This window comes from Rhineura floridana, chromosome 3, assembly GCF_030035675.1.
Source record: "Rhineura floridana isolate rRhiFlo1 chromosome 3, rRhiFlo1.hap2, whole genome shotgun sequence".
NCBI classification, from domain to species: Eukaryota; Metazoa; Chordata; class Lepidosauria; order Squamata; family Rhineuridae; genus Rhineura; species Rhineura floridana.
In genome coordinates, this window is record NC_084482.1 from 232,271,363 (window position 1) to 232,290,555 (window position 19,193).

At 54.3% G+C, this 19,193-nt stretch overlaps 1 protein-coding gene across 13 annotated transcripts in view; it reads left to right on the forward strand.

The window, feature by feature from the left end:
- SYNGAP1 (synaptic Ras GTPase activating protein 1) overlaps nt 1–19,193 on the forward strand; it is an 89,571-nt gene that overhangs the window by 24,218 nt on the left and 46,160 nt on the right. For 11 of the 13 annotated variants that reach the window (XR_009761763.1, XM_061621614.1, XM_061621603.1 and 8 more), the window contains exons 2-3: nt 1,886–2,007; nt 5,227–5,332. Coding sequence is in view for 10 of the 13 variants with exons in the window: in XM_061621603.1 (XP_061477587.1) it covers nt 1,886–2,007; nt 5,227–5,332 (228 nt within the window). In the remaining 3 variants the exon portion in view is untranslated. Of the gene's footprint in view, nt 1–1,885; nt 2,008–5,226; nt 5,333–13,444; nt 13,609–15,616; nt 15,634–19,193 lie in introns of those variants that run through there. The other 2 variants (XM_061621610.1, XM_061621611.1) reach the window with 2 other exon arrangements.

A 19,193-nucleotide genomic window follows, 5' to 3' on the forward strand; every position in this document is an offset into this window, starting at 1 on the left:
ATCTGTCATCATTTTGCCATCCTCATTGAGTAGCTGTGCCACCATTTCTTTTCTCTGTCTTTTACTATGGACGTACCTGAAGAAAGCTTTTTTGTTGCTTTCAGCATCCCTCGCTAGCCTCAGCTCATTCTCAGCTTTAGCCTTCCTTCCACCATCCTGGCAATTCCGTGAAACCTGCCTGTACTCTTCCTTTGTACTCTTCTGGCCTTCTTTCCACTTCCTGTATGTGTCCTTTTTTGTTTTCAGGTCATCTCTAAGCTTTTTGTGAAGCCACATTGGCTTCTTCTGCTGTCTTCTCCCTTTTTTCTTTGACGGAATTGTTTGCCACTGTGCCTTTAGAATTTCCCTTTTTAGAAACTCGCACCCATCTTGGACTCCTTTTCTCATTAGGGTCACTAGCCATGAAACCTTACTTACCATTGTTCTGAGTTTATTAAAATCGGCTTTCCTGAAGTCCAGGGTGCACGTATGGCTACTCTCAGCTTTTGCTTCCTTTAAAATCAAGAACTCAAGTATAGTGTGGTCACTTTCCTCCAGAGTTCCCATAACTTCCACTTCAACCACTCTGTTGGTTAGAATCAAGTCCAGGATAGCTGATCCTCTGGTCGCTTCCTCCACTTTCTGTAGGAGAATGTTATCTCTGTGGAGCTTCCTAGTTCATCCTCCTGTATTTCTGTGCAGGGATATATACTTTTAACACAGAACACAACTCCACCTCCCTTTTTATTCCTTCTCTTCTCTCTGAACAAGTGATATCCTTCAATTGCTGTATTCCAGTCATAAGAGTCATCCCACCAAGTTTGTTATACCCATCATGTCGTATTTACTCTCCCATATTGAGTTCAAGTTCATCCTATTTGTTCCCCATACTCTGGGAATTAGTACACAGACCACAAAGACCCTGTGATTTACGGCCTGGCTTCCTTCCTACATTTTTATGACGACTATTACTGGGCTCATTAGAGCTATTTTCTCAGTTCCTCTTACTCTGCATTTGGGGGTTTTAGTTTAGAGAAAGGCAAGGCAGAGGTGACATGATAGAAGTGTATAAAATTATGCATGGGGCGGGGAAAGTGGATAGAGAAACGCTTTTCTTCCTCTCATAACACAAGAACTCAGGGACATCCAGAGAAGCTGAATGTTGGAAGATTCAGGACAGACAAGAGAAAGTCCTTCACACAGCACATAGTTAAATTATGGAATTTGCTCCCTCAAGAGGCAGTGAGGGCCACCAACTTGGATGGCTTGAAAAGAGGATTAGACATTCATGGAGGAAAAAGCTTTCAGCGGCTACTATGGCTGGGCTCTGCCACTGTAGTGACGATCCTTCTGGAAACCAGTTGCTGGAAACCAGAGGTGGGGATTGTGCTCTTCCACTTCCTGTGGGTCCTGCTTGCCTGAGGGCTTCCCATTGGGGGCACCTGGTTGGCCACTTTGAACAGGAGGCTGGAGGAGATGGGCCACTGGCCTGATCAAGCGACGGCTCTTCTTACGCTCTTTTGTCCTTAAATGGACCCATGGTCTGACTCTGCATAAGACAGTTGTCCTGTGCTCTTTCCTTGCAGCCTGGCTGTTTGGGTGGTGCTGGTCATTCTCTTGGGGTTGTGGTTGTAGTGATTGCCCCTCACCCCTGTGGGCCCTTGAGGGCAGGTTTATTCCACCCTGTGAACTGGGCCACCACAGAGCGTGTGTGTGTGTGTGTTGCAAGTGGAATATCAGCCAGAGGGGTGCCAGTGATAGGTAGGTAGATAGGTAAGTGGGTGGGAGAGAGATGGAAAGTGATTTTTGCAAGACTGGGGAGGGAGGGAGGGAGTGTGTGCATGGGGGCCTTGGGACTGCCTGGGGACTGAGGGGTGTGCTTTAACTCTCCCCTTTCTTTATGCAGATGTGCGAGGAGCCCCCCCTATGCACCGTGTCCAGTACATGCACTCCCCTTATGACCGCCCCTGGAACCCCCGATTCTGTATCATCTCCGGGAACCAGCTGCTGATGCTGGATGAAGAAGAGGTGAGAAGCCAGGAGGGAGGCTGGGGGGCATTGGGGGGTGGTTTGTGTTCCTGGGTGGCACTGGGGCCAGGGGCGAGGGGGCAGCAGCCCTGGCTTTTCAGGACCATGTTGAAGGAGTCACAGGAACTGCACAGGATCAAAGCTCTCCTCCCTTCCTGGCTGCTCCCCGCCAGGCGAGTCCGTTGCACTTCCGCGGTTTAATATCGCTGGGAAGCCAGACATGCTGGGATGCCCTTGCCTGTCCTGAGCTGTCCATGTGCAAGGTGGTGGACGAGGGGTGGAGGGAGGAAGAGATGGCATTGCCCCACATCCAGGCAAGCCCCACAACTCCCCCAAGACGGCCTGAGGGAGCCCTCCCTTGCATCCAGCCTCTTTGAGCCCAGACTCCTTTAACCCTTGGCGGCCCCTGCCTTTTTGGCCTTTGCTCCCAGGGTAAGCATAGCTGTTCCCGTTCCAGCCCCCAGTTGTAACAGATTCAAACCACAAGAGTAGGGCTGGTCCTGAAAACATACATCTCAAGGGCCAAAAGGCCAGATGCATCTTTGGCATTCGGTGAGGAGGTAATTCCATAACTTAGGGGCTGCCCCAGAGAAGGCCCTTTCCTGGAGCCCCCCCTGAGCTTCTGAGGGTGATGGAACTACCGAAAGGGCCCCTTCTGACGACCTCAGCATAGAACAGGCTGTCTTCCCAGCCTGTTCATCCTGTGTGGGACCCTCTCTCTTTCCCAAAGTTAACCTGCCTGCCTCAGTGACTCAGCCCTTAAATGAGGGATAGGCAACTGGTGGAGGCAATACCCCTTCACCAAACTGGTGCCCTCCAGAAATTCTGGAATTCAACTCCCTTCAGCCCCAATGTCGTACCTTCATGCTGGCTGGGCCTGATGAGAGTTGGCATCCAAGGCTGTCCAAGGCCACAGAGAATCATAGAATAGTAGCATTGGGAGGGGCCTCTAAGGCCATCCAGTCCAACCCCCTGCTCAATGCAGGGATCCACATTAAAGCATGCCCGACAGGTGGCTGTTCAGCTGCCTCCTGGATGCTTCCAGTGTTGGAGAGCCCACCACATCCCCAGGTCATTGTTCCCATCATCGTACCGCTCTAACAGTCAGGACGTTTTTTCTGATGTTTAGTCAAAATCTGGCTTCCTGCAACTTGAGCCCATTATTCCATGTCCTGCACTCTGGGACGATCGAGAAGTGATCCCGACCCTCCCCTGTGCGGCAACCTTTGACTATTCAGTCAAACTCGCCCTGATTCTTCTGCCAATGTTGCTCTAGTCATCACCCCATTTGTTTCATCATGCCAAGCACCCCAGAAATCCAGGGAGGAGATTGTCTCTACTAAGCTCCAACACTGGCAGCATTCAAGAGGCATCTGGACAGCCACCTGCTGGGTATGCTTTCATAGAATCATAGGGTAGTAGAGTTGGGAGGGGCCTGTAAGGCCAACAAGTCAACCCCCCTGCTCAATACAGGAATCCAACCAAACCTGACAGGTGGCTATCCAGCTGCCTCTTTAACTCCTCCAGTGCTGGAGAGCCAACCACCTCCTTAGGTTATTGGTTCCGTTGATGAACCGCTCTGTCAGGACATTTTTCCTGATGTTCAGTCAAAATCTGACTTCCTGCAACTGTGTCCTGCACTGTGGGACGATTGAGAAGAGCCCTTCTGTGTGACAACCTTTCATGTACTTGAAGAGTGCTATTATCTCCCCTCAGTCTTCTCTTCTTCAGGCTAAACATGCCCAGTTCTTTCTGTCTCTCCTCATATGGCTTTGTTTCCAGTCCCCTGATCATCTTTGTTGCCCTCCTCTGAACCCGTTCTAGTTTGTCTGCATCCTTCTGAAAGTGTGGTGCCCAGAACCAGTGCTAAATAGAAGGGAACTAATACGATTTGGAAACTATACTTTTGTTAATGCAGCCTAATATAGCATTTGCCTTTTTTGCAGCCACATCACACTGTTGGCTCATATTCAGCTTGTGGTCAACAACAATTCGAAATGGGGCAAGGGGAGTGTGGTGCCCCTAGGGTTTCCTTGCAAATGCCCCTGCTGACTTCCGAAGGGCAGTTATATATCAGTTTATGCCTCACTTCTCAATGAAGCTCATGAAACAGCTGGGAAAAGCTTAAAACCTCTTTGTGTGTGTGAGTGTGTTACTGAGGTTGAGACAAGTCAGAGATGATTGTAAGGGAATGACATCCAGACAGATTGCCTCCTGGGGAGGGCAGGGCCTTGGCCAGCCCAGTTATGCTACTACCCTCCCCCCTCTCCTAAATCCCCATCTGCCCCTCTTCTGCCTCCCTGATGATGGGCCATATCCTGCCTACCCATCCAGCAGGCGGGTGCCACATTCCTTTCTTTTCATATGCTGATCGGCTGCTTGCAGAAGTTAAAAGTGGAAAAGTTAACTTTTCTATGCAGAGTAGCTGTTGTTGTTGGGAGTTGGAAGAAGAGCTTCTGCTGCCCCCATATTTTATGGGGGGGGTTGGCGAAAAATCCGAGGAGCCCTAGAGACCCCACAAGGCTCACACATGGACTTGTGGAGCCCCACGGGAAAGAGCCCATGGCACACCAGGCCTGTTGACATGCCGGAAGGAAGCCAGCCAGCCTCAAGCCTCTCGGAGCCTCTCTTGGGGCAGGGGGAGGGAAATGGCAGAGAGTCCAAAGTGCAGAGAGCTTCTCCCAGTGCCTGGCAGATATTTCATTCTCAAGGCCTGCGCAGGAGGGGCTTGCAGAAGTTCCCAGGTTCGATCCGCAGTGTCTGCAGATGGAAAGAAAGGTCCAGGTAGCAGCAGGGGAGGGTTGGAAGAAGACTTGCTCCCTCCCTCCCCCCCCCCGCCCAGGAGACAGTACAATACAGGGCTCCTGCTGGGAGGAAGGGCGGGATATAAATCAAATCATAAATAAATAAATAAATGTTCTTGGTGCTGTTACGAGACTGACTCCTAGCCTAGTTGCTTTTGTCAAACCTGCCGAGGATCAGGAAGACCCTTGCTGAGTTGTGGTGGCATCTCTTCCTCCTCCTCCTCCTCTTCCTCTTCCTCCTCCGGGAGCTTCACACGCGTGTGTCTGCTGTAGCACCTGTGTTTGCAGCAGAATTTCCAAAACTTGTTTGGGTGTGAGGCTGACTGTGGTGGGAGGTGGAGAAAGTGGTTTGGTTTTTCCTGGGTGCTAAGTCTCCACCCCACCGTGCTCTTTTGCCTCTTTACCACTCCCCCAGATTCACCCCCTGCTCCTTCGAGAACGCCAACGGGATCCTGGTCGGAACAAGCTTTTGCGGCGAACTGTCAGCGTCCCTGTGGAAGGGCGGCCCCACCCAGAGCACGGTAGGGACTCACAGAAGCAACTGCTCCCAGCTTGCATTTTGGGGGGGGGGGTTATCTGGGGGGGAAGAGCTGGAGGGTCACATAGTGGTTGAATCACACCAAAGAAAGTGGGGGTAGGGGTCTTGTAGTACCTGATGATCCCAGCAGATTGGGAGGCAGGGCTGAGGGACAGTAGCTCTGAGTGGGCCACAGTCAATTCTGCTAGGAGCTCTGGGTGGATCCTGCTGGTGCTGGTGGTGTGTGCCTGTACGTGTGTGTGTGTGGAATCCCCCCCCCGGGGGTGATTCAGGATCCCTTTGAATTTTGTTTCTGTTCTCCAGGGTATTAGCTACCCCTCCCAATTTTGTATCATCTGCAAATTTGATGTGTTCCCTCCCCCTCCTCATCCAAGTCATTAATAAAAATGTTGAAGAGTACTGGGCCCAGAACCGAGCCCTACAGTGCCCTGCTTGTTACCTCCCCCCACTTTGAGAAGGAACCATTGATAAGCATTCTTTGAGTACAATTCTGTAGCCAACTGTGGATCCACCTGATAGTTGTTCCATCCAGCCCACATTTAGCTAGCTTGCTAATCAGAATATCATGGGGCACTTTGTCAAAAGCTTTGCTGAAGTCGAGATATATTATGTCCACAGCATTCCCACAGTCTACCTGGGGGGTTACCCAACCAAAAAATGAGATAAGATTCATCTGGCAGGATTTGTTCTTCAAAGATTTGTTCTTGTGTTGAAAGTGCTCCTAACACCGGTGGTTGATCCAAGTGATCCCTTGCAGAGGAGCGTCCCAGTTCTCTGCAGGACTGCCCAGAGTGGGCTCAGGGGCACTTCATGCAAATCTGAATGCTGGTTGCTGGGGAGAGGTGCCTTCATCTCCTGCTTGTAGGCTTCCCTGTGGGGTATCGGGCTGGCTACTGCGGTGGCCTTAGCCAGTGCTCTGGTCTGACCCAGCAGCCTCCTGATACCTCCAGATGCCCTCTCAAAAGGGAGCGTAAAGCGATGCATATTAGGGGCAATGGTACCTTGGCCTCAAATTCAGTTTATTTACTTAGACATTTATTTCAAAATGTAGATACCGCCTATACCCAAAGGGTGGTTTACAGCATAATAAACCACAGAACATACACAGCATAATACAATACTCATCAAATGTAAATGTTGTAAAAGCTAGAAACGGTTTTACAATTCTTAATAAGTATCATCATTACAAAATTATTCGTAAATTATTTCAGGCACTGATACCCTCTTCTGAAAACTCCTAGAACAGAACAGAACTTCCATTCGAAACACATGAAACAAAATACCTCAACTCCACATGTTCCCTGATGCGGCCTGAGCTGATGGTGGCTGACTGGCAGCCTCAGGGAAACATCCATTTGCTGTGCTTGTGTGGAATCACGCACCACCCTGGGTGGCCCTCGGCAGGTTCTTCAAAGAAGGCGGAGCTTGTTCCAGAGGGAGGGGCTTCTGGAGGTGGGAGGGGCCATGTGTTTTACTGAACAGTGCACCCCCCTATTAAATCCCTCTGAGGGGCATGGCTGTAGGGGACTTAGTGTGCACATGTGTCATGCATTACCCTCCCACCCCATTACTGCCACTTTGCCCCTCTGAGCCCCAGTGGATTCTCTGTGGGGCTCTACTTTTTTTTTTTAAGACACATTTGATTATAACGAAGTTTATATTGCAATGTTTAACCCTGAAGGGTTTCCCTATAGGCTAACAAATAAGCTAACATTTGACCAAGCTAAAACAAAAAAAGTAACTTCTGTGCCTTTGCTAGCAATGTGGTGTGTGTGGGATCCCCCTCCCTCCCCCCCTCCAGCGGTGCAGGATGTGAACATGCCTCAGTCTCCCTTCCATGCTCTCTGCTTGGGTGCTGTTCCTTGTGGGACTCTCCCTCCTCCTCCACCACCACCCCAGTGCGGGTCACGCCGGGGCAAGAGTGTCAGCGGCTCTATGGGGCTTTGCACTGCATCTCACTTGGGCTCCCCGCACAGCCCCAGTTCCTGTGGGTGGGCAGATCATGGAGATGGGGCCATGGAGCAGTGGAGGATACCAAATTGTTCATTCTTTTTAAAAGAGAAAGGGATTCACAGGAGCTCTAAAGGGATCTCTTGAAACATGGCGGCACCGGCATCAAAGTGGGATGCAGGGAGAGGGGCTGTGTGGATGGATGGATGCGGAGGTGTCATTTGGGGGCCCTGGATGGGGTGTGTGGATGTGAGCCCACAAGGACACATTTGGACAAGGAAGAAGAAGGGGGTCCTCCTGAGCATGGGCAAAGTGCTGGTCAGCCAGAGCCACCACAGCCAGGACTTCCACTCTGAGGGTGTGATGGGGTCACAGTGGAGTGGAAGGGCCCCTGCTGTGCATGCCGAGGTCCCTGGCTCAGTTACCACAGGCTGCATCTTCATGTGGAGCTGGCAGAGACTCCCTGCCTGAAGTCTTGGACAGCTGCTGCCAGTCAGTGCAGACAATACTCAGCTAGATGGACGGACGATCTACCTCTGTGTAAGGCAGCTCCCTGTGTTCCCAGCCATGGGTCCAGCACTATCAGCTTAGAAATGGGATTGCATGGCCTTCAAGGTATAATAATAATAATAATAATAATAATAATAATAATTATTATTATAAATCCCACCCTTCCTCCCAATAGGAGCCCAGGATGGCAAATGGAAACACTAAAATCATTCTAAAACATCTTAAAAACAGACTTTAACGTATATTAAAACATCTTTAAAAGCATTTTTTTTTTAAAAAAGCTTTAGAAACATCTTAAAAAGCAATTCCAACACAGATGCAGAGTGGGAAAAGGTCTCTACTTAAAAGGCTTGTTGTCTGGCAGTAGCCAGACTCACTGCTCATTGGATGGCTTTTCCAAGAGGCTTCGCTGGTTGCCACTGGTCCCCACTGACCATTTGCAATTTGCTTGTTTGTTTATTACATTTATATCCTGCCCTTCCTCCTTGAAGGAGCCCAGGGCTGCAAAGAAAAACACTGAACACACTCTAAAACATCTTAAACACAAAAGACTTTAAAACATATTAAACCAAAACATTTTTAAAAACATCTTTAAAAAATATTTTAAAATGTCTAAAAAAGCAATTCCAACACATACGCAGACTGGGATAAGGTCTCTACTTAAAAGGCTTGTTGAAAGAGAAAAGTCGTTAGTAGGCAATGAAAAGATAACAGAGATGCGCCTGTCTCATATTTAATGGGAGGGAATTCCAAAGGGTTGTTTGTTGTTATGTGATAAGATGGTATCTGCAGGAGTCCCTCACCTGCAGAGCACAGTGATTGACTGGGTATATAAGAGATAAGACGGTCTTTCAGGTATCCTGGTCCCAACCTTGAACTTAGCCCAGTAGTAATGGGCAGCCAGTGCAATTCTTTCAGCAGTGGGGTGACATGTTGGTGATACCTTGCCCAAGTGAGCAGTCTCGCTGCTGCATTTTGCACCAGCTGCAACTTCTGGACCAACCTAAAGGGCAGCCCCACATAGAGCGCATTGCAGTAATCCTGCCTGGAGGTTACCAGTGCATAGACAAAAGCGGTCAGGCTATCCCAGTCCAGAAACAGCCGCAGCTGTCTTACCAGCCAAAGCTGGTAAAAGGCACTCCTAGCCACTGAGGTCACCTGGGCCTCTAGTGACAAAGATGGACCAGGAGCACCCCCAGACTACGAACCTGCTCTTTCAGAGGGAGTACGACCCCATCCAAAGCAGGCAACTGACCAATTATCTGAACTCGGGAACCACCAACCCACAGTGCCTCTGTCTTGCTAGGATTCAGACTCAGTTGATTGGCCCTCATCCAGCCCACCACCGAGTCCAGGCAGCGGTTCATGGCTTGCACGGCGTCTCCCAGTTCAAATGTTACAGAGAAATAGAGCTGGGTACCGCCAGCATACTGCTGACACCTCACCCCAAATCTCCTTCATATAGATGTTAAACAGCATGGGGGACAAGATGGCACCCTGCAACACCCCATAGCACAACTGCCAAAAGATAGCCACCATTCTCTGAAAACAACCCTGGAGGTAGGATTGGAACCACTGTAAAACAGTACCTCATACCCATCTCACCAAGTCAGCTCAGAAGGATACCATGGTCAATAGTATCAAAAGCTACTGAGAGATCAAGTAAGAATAACAGGGTTGCGCTTCCCTGTCCTCCTTCCGATAAAGATCATCATCCATCCGGGTGACCAAGGCCAATTCAATCCCATAACCAGGCCTGAACTGAGACTGGGATGGGTCAAGACAATCTGTTTCATTGAAGAGCACTTGCAATTGCTGCGCCACAACCCTCTCAATAACCTTCCCTAAAAAGGGGGCATTTGCAACCAGGCAGTGGTTGTCGCAGACCAATGGGTCTAGGGTGGGCTTTTTTATATTTCCTCCAAAGGAGCTCAAGGCAGTGTACAAGGTTCTCTCCTTTTATCCTCACAACAACTTTGTGAGGTAGGACAGCTCAGAAATGGTGACTGGCGCAATAGCAAACAGTGAGCTTCATGGCTGACTTCATGGTGACTCTGGGTCTCCCCAGTTTTGGAAAGGGCCATAGCTCAGTAGGAGAGTGCCTGCAGAAGTCCTGGGTTGAATCCATGGTGGCATCCAGGTAGGGCTGGGAGTGTCCCCTGCCTAAAACCCTGGAGAGCCATGCCTTTCATCTGCCCCATAGCAGTGGGGCAAGGGAGTAGGCTAAGCAGTCAGGGAGCAGGAGGAATTTGGTATCATCAACACACTTGGCTGCCTCACTGCTTGCCCCAAATCTAAATCATTTATGAACAAGTTAAAAAGCAGTTCCCAGTGCTTTGAGAGGATCTCTCTAAACTGAGGGAGTGGGTGGTAACATGGCAAATGCAACGCAATGTAAAGGAGTGTAAAGTTATGCATATTGGAGCAAAAAATCTTAATTTCACATATACGCTCACGGAATTCCATGCTAGGGATCATTAGGAAAAGAACTGAAAATAAAACTGTCGATATCAGAATGCCCTCGTATAACTCTATGGTGCAGCCGCATTTGGACTGCTGTGTACAGTTCTGGTTGCCTCACCTCAGAAAGGATGTTGTAGAACTGGAAAAGGTTCAGAAAAGGGCATTTGCTGGGGATCACAAGTGAGGAGAGTGGTGCTCTCGCACTCAGGTCCTGCTTGTGGGCTTTGGGGCATCTGGCTGGCCACTGTGAGAACAGGATGCTTGGCTAAAGGGCCCCCTTTGGCCTCATCCAGCTGCTGTAGAGCCCTTCTGATGTTCTCATCCAAATCCTCCACTCACTCACTATGCCATGAGAGCTAGAGGCTTATTTCTTTCATTTTATTCAAAGCTGGCATTTTGAAGAGCAAAGGGGTTGGTGAATGGGCTTCAGGTAGTGGGCCTTCCTTGCTGGTTGAATTCTGGACAAATGGGGGAAAAATGAAATGGACTGCCTTCAAGTCGATCCCAACTCATGCTGACCCTATAAATAGGGTTTTCACGGTAAGCAATATTCAGAGGGGGTTTACCATTGCCTTCCTCTGAGGCTGAGAGGCAGTGACTGGCCCAAAGTCACCCAGTGAGCTTCATGGCTGGGTGGGGATTCAAACCCTGGTCTCCCAGGTTGTAGTCCAACACTCTAACCACTATGCCACACTGTCTCTCTGGAGAAAAGGAACCACATAATATTGCCCCCTCTGACCCCCACTATAAGAACATAAGAAATGCCTGCTGGACCAGGCCAGTGGCCCCTCTAGTCCTCAGTGCCAACCAGATCCCTCCTGGGGGAAGCCCTTAAGCAAGCAGGAGCAGAGGGCAAGAGGAGCACTCTCCTCTCCTGCCTCCAGCCACCGGGCCCCTTGCCTCCCAGGCTTTAGGAAGGTCCAGGTGAGGCTGAGGGAGCCCCCCTCCCCCCACAGGGTGTGCGTGTGTGTGTGTGTGTGTGTGAGAGAGAGAGAGGGGGGGGTGTTCTCTCCTGCAACCTGGGGGCAGTGATGTGTGTGTGGGTAGCCTTCCGGGGCGCCTGCAGCAGCGCCCCCGTGACCCACTGCCGGCAGTTTCTCATCTATTCACTCGAGAGCTCCCCAATCCAGTTCCCATCCCATAATAGCAAGTTCCATTGAAAGGTACCGACTCATGGGTGCTTGACAACTGTTGCTATAGGAACCCTCGCTCGCTCTCTGGATGCCTTCCCAGCCAGCGCTATTCAGTCCTAGGCCTTCCGTGGGTGGTGTGCGCGGGGGGGGGAGGGTTGTGAGGAGGAACCCAGGAGTCCTGGCTCAAGCGCCCTCACTGCAGGCAGCGGCTGGCCGCCAGGCTGCTAGAGTGGGGGAACGGCGGGCCTGCCTGCCCAGCCGAGGGTCCCGCGTCCGGCCTGCCTCCCCCTCCTCAGCGCCTCGCCGTGGGCGGAGGAGATGGGGGCGCGCGCGCCTCTGGCCGGCAGGTCCCACTTCGGCCTGGGCGCATCCGCCGTGGCTGGGGGAGGGTGCAGTGTGTGTCCCTCCCCCACCAGCCCCCTCCCCCTTCCTTTCTCTTTTTTGCTTGAGGTTTAAAAAAAGATTTTGTCTCCCGGAGAAGTTGGCTTAAAAGGTTTCCATGGCAACCCCGAGAGATGAAGGGAGAGACAGGCGGGTCCAGGGACGTTGTGGGGCGCGCCCCTCCCCCGCGCTCCTGCTGTGGGCCTGCAGCGCCCCCTTCTGGGCTCTTGCCGAACTCCCGCAGCGCAGCCGCCCTCCTGGCCTCCGCCCCGTTTCCGCAAGGCCCTTCCTTCCCTCCGCCGTGACCCCGGTTGACCCAGCTTGGCCAGAGCGTCTGACGACTCCGGGGCGTGTGCGGAGATGAGCAACCCCGCCTGGCTTGGCCCCTCCCCCTGTTGCTCCCCCTCCATCTCCTGCTACCGAACGCCCGTTGCTCGTCATCAGCACAGAAAGTGCTGCTCCCTGCATGGGACAACTCCCCCCCCCCATGAGGCCAGTATTGAGGTTTCGGCTCCGGGTTCCCTCATTTTGGGGGAAGACCCCGCTGGGAGGGGGCAGCCCCCTCCCATGAGGCACCCCTGGGCCCTGCCCGTCTCCGGAGGACCTTAGGAAAGACCTTCCCCCTTCCCCGTGTTGTTGCAGCTGCCAAATCTCCTTTGCTGGCTTTGCAATTCTGCCTTCTAAGGTGCGGGTCGGTTGAGAGGTTTTTCGGGGCAGAAGGCTCAGGTGAACTGGGAGCCGGTCCAGAAGGCAGGTCACGTGCTCAGGGCCTGAGTGGGGGGAATGTGTGGGGGCAGGGGCGATCTCGGTTTTGCATCAAGGCTTGGTGGTTTGCAAACGGGCGGGGGCGTTTTCACTCCCGTGCCCAGCATTGCAGTTTGCGTGGCTCTTGTGCCGGTGGGACAGAGCAAGCACGCTTCTGGCCCTCATTGTGGAGCAAGGGCACGGCAAGCAGCTGCGTTGCTACACTTTCCTGACGCGCACCGCCCAGCTCTGCCCGCAGGCCCCGACTCGCGATCCCCACCTGGCAACGGGCCTTTATTCCCAGTGGATAGCCCAACAGCGCACAGAATGGGGGGGGGATGCAGAAGAGGCCTCACCCTCCTGCTGCGCAAAGCCAGCCGGCCGCGGGGAGAGGCCTGTGCCGGGCGCCTCTGGCAGGAAGGGGCCGCCGGCCGTTCCTGAGTCTTCAGGCTGCCGCTGCGCATTCACTGCGGGGCGAGGGGCTTCCCCCCTCCCCGCAGGGCCTGGACTTCTGCGGCCATCGCCGTGGCCTCGGGGCGCCGCACGGCCTGCTGGAGGAGCATGGGGCGCCGCGCGGGTCGGGCCTGGCGCACGTGCTTGCCTTGTTCTGCGTCCGGGCCGGCGGGTGCGCAAGCGGGAGCCGCCCTGGCCGGCCCGTCGGCTTCCTCGGCTGGGCCTCCGCCTGCCGCTCGCCCGCCTGCCCGCCCGGGCTGGTGCTCCTGCGAGCGAGCGGCTGATGACAGGCGAGCCCGTTTCCTAGCAACAACAGCTCGGCATGCTGGGGGGAGCGGACGGGCGGGCGGCACCGAGCAGGAGCGAGCGAGGCCAGCAGCGTCGGGGACAGCTCCGGCAGCGGCAGCGGCGGGCTCGCTGCGGCTGCTGCTGCTGGGCGGGCGGGCGCCAGCGGGGGCCGCCGCCCGGCTTGCTGGCAGCCAGGCAGGCGGCTGCATGGAGCCCCAGGATTGGGCCGGCAGTCCCTCCCGCCACCCACGCGGGGCCTTCAGGATGGGCCCCACCCGGGAGGCGCGGGAGCCGTAGCGGCGACGGGGCGCCCCTCTCCTCCTCCTGCTCCTCTCAGGTAAGCGCCGCAGGATCGGGCTCTGCGTGGGCGGCGGCATCTGGGCTCCTCCGTGCGCTGGCAGAGCAGGCGGGGAGGGGCGCAGCGCCCGAGCGCGTGTGAGCGCGTGCCGTCCAGGGCGCCCAGCGGGGGCGGGGGAGAGCCCCCTGTCCAGGGCGAAGGGGCGCGCGTTTGAGTGGGAGGGCTTCCGGGGAGTCGCGGGCACGCGCCTGTGCACGTGTGTGCGCGCGGGCAGGCGCAATTAGCGCGGGCATGCTAGGTGCGCCTGGGCCACGCGGTCTCGCAGGGGGCGCTTGGCTGGCATCGCCGGTCGGGGGGAGGCCGCGGCGTCTGCGCAAGAGAGCAGTTGCGCGCTGCTGCGGGGTCTCGGTCCTCGGGCAAGCCGGGGTGTATATGCGCGTGCGTCCGCATCCGCGTGCGCAGGCCTCTCTCGCGCGGAGCGGGGAGGTGCGGAGGGTGGCGTGAGCCGTGCGGGCGTGAGCGAGGCGGCGGCAGGGCACGGGTGGCTATTTCTGCGGGCGGGCGAGCGATCGGGCGGCTCTCTCGGGCTGCAGGAGAGCCGGGCTAGGAAAGGGAGGGAGGTCCCCCTCCTCTGTGTGGGCAGAAGTGGATAGCAGGCGATGGGGGAGAGAGAGCCTTGCTGGAGCAGCCGGCTTTCGTTCCAACTGGCCCGGGGCTTCTTGAAGGTGCCTGGGTGGGGAGTGGATCTGAATCCTGGGGCCAGCAGGCCTTATGCTCCAAAAGGCATTTCCAGTGTTAGGAACCAGCACAGAAGTCATGGAGACAAGGGTGCCTCTGAGCATGTGCTGTGAGGTGGCAGGAGAGTGAGGCTCTATGGACAGATGTGCTGAGGAACATCCTACCCAGCCTGGCCTTTCCTGCAGCATCTGGAGCAGCTGAGCGGTTACTTTTACCCAAGAGGGAGCAGGTGCCCCCTTGGAGGTGGCCGGCTTGCACCTCCTCCCTGCACCCTCCTGCCCCAGCCCACCAGCCCCATGTCCAGCTTCCATTCCTCTTCCTGAAGCCAGACAAACAGGCGGGAGCTTCGAGTAGAGGAATTATTGCAAACCCTGGGAAGCCTGGCCAACAGAGGAGGGACTCATCCCCCAGGTGTGGGGCTGCTTTGGCCTTGGGGAGCAGCTCCTGCCACCACAGCCAGCTTTTGCCTTAACAGGTCCCAAGGGGGAGGCTGACAGCAGGAAGCGGCTGAAGGGCACGTTTGGCTGACCCCAGGGGGAGCGCAGGCACTTCCCAGGCTGATCAGGGCCTTAAAGGACTTGGCACGCTGCCGTGGCACAAAAGGGTAGACGCTGACTTGTAGATGCCCGTGGGGAGCTGGTGTCTGGCTGGTCCAGTCCAGTTGCCTGTGACCAAAGCAAAGAGGTGATAATGATAATAATCATGATGACAGCAATAATAGAGTTTTTAACAGGTATGTGTTGAGAGAGAAGGGGCAGTAGGGCTGGGACTGGCCTCAGATGACCCAGAGTTGCCCCCTCCCCCAACAACTCTGCCCCTCTTCTTTATGGTTGAAAATTAACTAATAATTGATCAATAGCATCCTCTGTATTTAGATGTGGATCTGTTTTAATGTCTTTTAGTCAGTAGCTGTTTGAATTGTTTTAAATATGTTTTAATTACTTGTTTTTAACTGTTGCTGATAATTTTGATTTTTTTTGGAAACTGCTTAGAGGTCTGTACATTCATGCAGTATATAAATTTTGTTTAACACACAAATAATTAACTAGAGGGCTACAGTGCTGTGCCCCCAAGAGGAAAGGTCTCTGCCGCAAGGACATTACAGCTGCAGCACCCTGGAAGCACCTCTGGTCTTGTCTGGGTGTTGGATGCTTTTCCTCATCTGAGCTGAGCTCAGAGGGTGGGAGTCTGCTTTGCAGTAGAAGATCCCTGTTCGGTCCTGGAGTCACCCCGAGCACGGCTGGGAGAGATCCCTGCATCTTCAGCCCCGGAGAGCTGCTGCCGGTCAGTGCAGACAGTAAGGAGCCAGAAGAGCCCATGGTCTAGGTGGGTGTAAGGCAGCGTAAGAGCCCCGCAGCAGCAGCAACCGCTGGATCCGGCCACAGCGTTGTTCTGACCATGGCCAGCCAGATGCCCATTATGGGAAGCCCACAAGCAGGACCGGAGTGAAAAGGCAATCTCTTCTCTTGCGGCTACCAGCAGCTGGTATTTGGAAGCAACCTGCCTCCGGCACTAAAGGCCAAACGTAGCCATGATGGCTAGTAGCCACTGACAGCCTGTTCCTCCTCAATGGATGTGTCTAATCTTCTTTTAAATCCATCCCAGTTGGTGGCCATCACTGCCTTAGGACTTTCGTTTGTCTGTCCTGAATCTTCCAACATTCAGCTTCATTGGATGCCCACGAGTTCTCGTGTTATGAGAGAAGGAGAAAAGCTTTTTCTGTCCACTTTCTCATAATTTTTATCCGTTTCTATCCTGTTGCCTCTGACCCACCTTTCCTTAAAGCTAAAAAGCTCCAGATGCTGCCACCTTTCTTCGTAGGGGAGTTGCTCCATCCTCTTGATCATTCTCGTGCCCTTTTCTGAGCAGTGTCCCAGATTTCCACCCCCCTGCCCTGCAATTCTTTCTCAGGCCCCGTGACCCCAAGCAGGCCAGATGTGTAGGATGCAGCTTTGGCTGGGCTGGCCATGGGGCATGTTTTATGCAAGGGGTGCAGTGAGCGGAGGAAGGAAGAGAGTGAGATGATGGCCTGTGCCCTGGAGTGGAGGCAAGGGCCGAGAAAGTGCAAGAGCAGCTGGTGGAGGGCCAGGTGCTGTTGGATGGGTGGACGGCTGGCGGACATGGAAGAGGAGGCGGAGGCGGGGACAGGTGGCTCACATGAGACAGTTGGGGGGATACCTGCCCCTTGTGGGGGCTGGTCTGGGCCCTCCCCCAGTGCCCTTCCCAGGGCAGCCGCATCTGCTCAGGGAGGCATCAAGGGGCAGAAGGCAGGACGAGGTAGAGGAACCCACCCACCCCCGAGCCAGGAGGGGAAGAGTGGGGAGGCAGCACTTTGTGGGTCCTCCTTGCGAAGCCTCAGGGCAGGGAGGACCAGCGGTGCCCACTGCATGGACTCCTCCCTCTCTCAAACACATACACCATGGAGCTGCCCCCCATCTTCCTCTGCCCCCTACTGGACTGGCCTTGGCCGAGGGGGTGGGGAACCAGAGGCAGGTGGCAACTGGCTGGCAGGGAGAGCACCAGAGAGGTCTGGGGCAGAGAGAAGGCTGGGGGGTGGGAACAGAGTCAGGAGTCCCTGGCGGGAGAGGGTAGCCGCTTGCCAACCAGCTGTGCTGTGGGGCGCTGCAGTGGTCTCCTCTGCTGCAGGAAGACCGAGTCAAGCCCTTTCTGATTGCAGCCCTCTCCTCCTTTGGCTCCGCAGGCGGTCTGTGTCTGCGCTTCTGCTTGTATGGAGGGACCCAATTCCAGTCTGGGGCTTTGGGTCTCTCCATGCAGGCTTCCATCCTGCCAGAGAGCTGGCGCACCCTCCGTTGCTGAGCCCCCCAACTCACCCAGGTACCCCTGGCCCACCACCACCATAGTCATAATCGCCACTCCCACCCGTTAGCACTGCAAGTTGCTTCCAAGCAGATGTGCCCGAGCCCCCTTTGGGGGGCGGGGGCCAGGACTGAGCAGCGACCCCTGGCCGGCCTCCCTTTCCAGATGCATCAGGGACCCCGAGGGTGGCAGAACCCTCCCCTCGTGTACTGTCCTGTCAGCCCCTTAGCTCTGGCAAAGGCCTGAGTCCCGAGCTCAGCTCTGCTGAAGGCCAGGCATGAAATCTTGGCAGGCGTGAAATAATTACAAGGAAGGAAGGAAGAAGGAAGGGCTGCACTTAAGAGTCCACGGCCCAGATCTCATTGCTGCAACTCAGAAATGATATGATGGATATTGTGAAGCTGGAAAGGGCCAGAAAAGGGTACCCAGGATGATCCGGGGGATGGCAGCATTTGGGGCCTTAAAGCAAGTTGGGGGACATGATAGGAGTGTATAAAATTATGCATGGCGTGGAGAAAATGGGCAGAGGGAAGTTTTCCTTCCTCTCTCACAACAGGAGAAGTTGTGGATGCCCAGTGAAGCTGAAAGTTGGAAGATTCAGGACAGACACAAGAAAGTCCTCCTTCATGCAGTGCAGAGTTAAGCTGTGGAATTTGCTCCCACAAGAGGCAGTGAGGGCCCCCAATGTGGATGGATGGCTGTCTTCTCCCTCCCCTGTCGGAGGCAGCGTGTGCTGCTGGGCACCAGTTGCTCAGAATCAATAGTGGAGCCATTATGCTGGGGGTTGGGAGATGAGTGAGGAGGGTACGGCTGCTGGTGCCTTGCTTGGGGCTTCCTGTTGGGGGCGCTGGCTGGCCACTGAACTCGCCGTGGTCTGAACCAGCAGCCAGGCTTAGAGACATTAGAGCATATGCAGAATGCCTTTTCCCATGCCACATGGGTAGTACAGTGAGGCCCACCACCACCACTGCCTCCCCCCATGCACAGAGGACTCTTTCGCAAGGGCTGGGGGCTGGGCAAACACCATTTCAGCAGGCATTTGGCCACAGGATGCTGGACTAGATGGGCCACTGGCCTGAGGCAACTGGTCTTTATGGTTGTTGTCTCTTGTCAATCTCATTGTAGGCCCCTTAGAGATCATGGTGTTAAATGGTTTGTAAAGACCGCCAGCTGATGGGCTGCCCACCTCTTCCCTAGTTAGCTTAGATGGGAAAGAAAGCCCCCTGGCCTGCCCACAGGGTTGGGGAGATTTGCCCTCTTGGGGGGTTGCCCTCTTCCCTGCCAGCCAGTGGCTCCACCGGTGCAGATTGCCGGCAGCCTGTTACCCTGCTGTAGGAAGAGTTGCATTGGTTGCCAATTTGCTACTGGGCCGGGTTCAAGGTACTTGTGCTAATTCACAAAGGTCTGAACAGCTTGGCCTAAAGTTCCTTAAGGATTGCTTGACTGTTGGTGGTTCCAGCCTTTAGTGTGGCAGGCCCTTCCCTGTGGAACTTCTGCCTGTAGAGGCTTGGCAGGAACCACCCCTCCTTCCTTTCGGATGTCTTCTGGAAACTGAACTTTTTAGGCAGGGCCTTTAACATGAATTTTCCTTTCCAACAAATGCAGCATTTCATGGATGCTTTTATTATTGGTTTTCACAATGTGGGGTTTTTAATTCTATCATGTTTTTATATTTTGTAATGCTGCCTTGATACACTTTTAGCTAAAGTGTGGCTTATAAATATTTTAATAAATAAATAAATGACGACTCCCCAGAAGTGCTGGTTCATGTGCCCAGAAAGAAGGCCCCCCTTATCAGGCGGAACTGGGCCCTGTTGGCTTCATGGCACCCTGGAAGGTTCCGGTTGGGTGGTGGGGCCTGGTGCAGCCAGAGAAGCTGTAGGGGGAGGCCTTGTGGTCACTTGGTCACATGTTGGCTCCAGGACAGGAAAGGGGGCTTGGATGGTGTCCAAGAGGGTGCAGGAGAATCAGCCCACCCACAACAGCTGGGGATGCTATGGGGCCCCGGCTCGAGGGCACTTTGCTCTGGCGTAGAAGTGGCAGGGTAAAGCCACTCCCTTAGTGCCCTC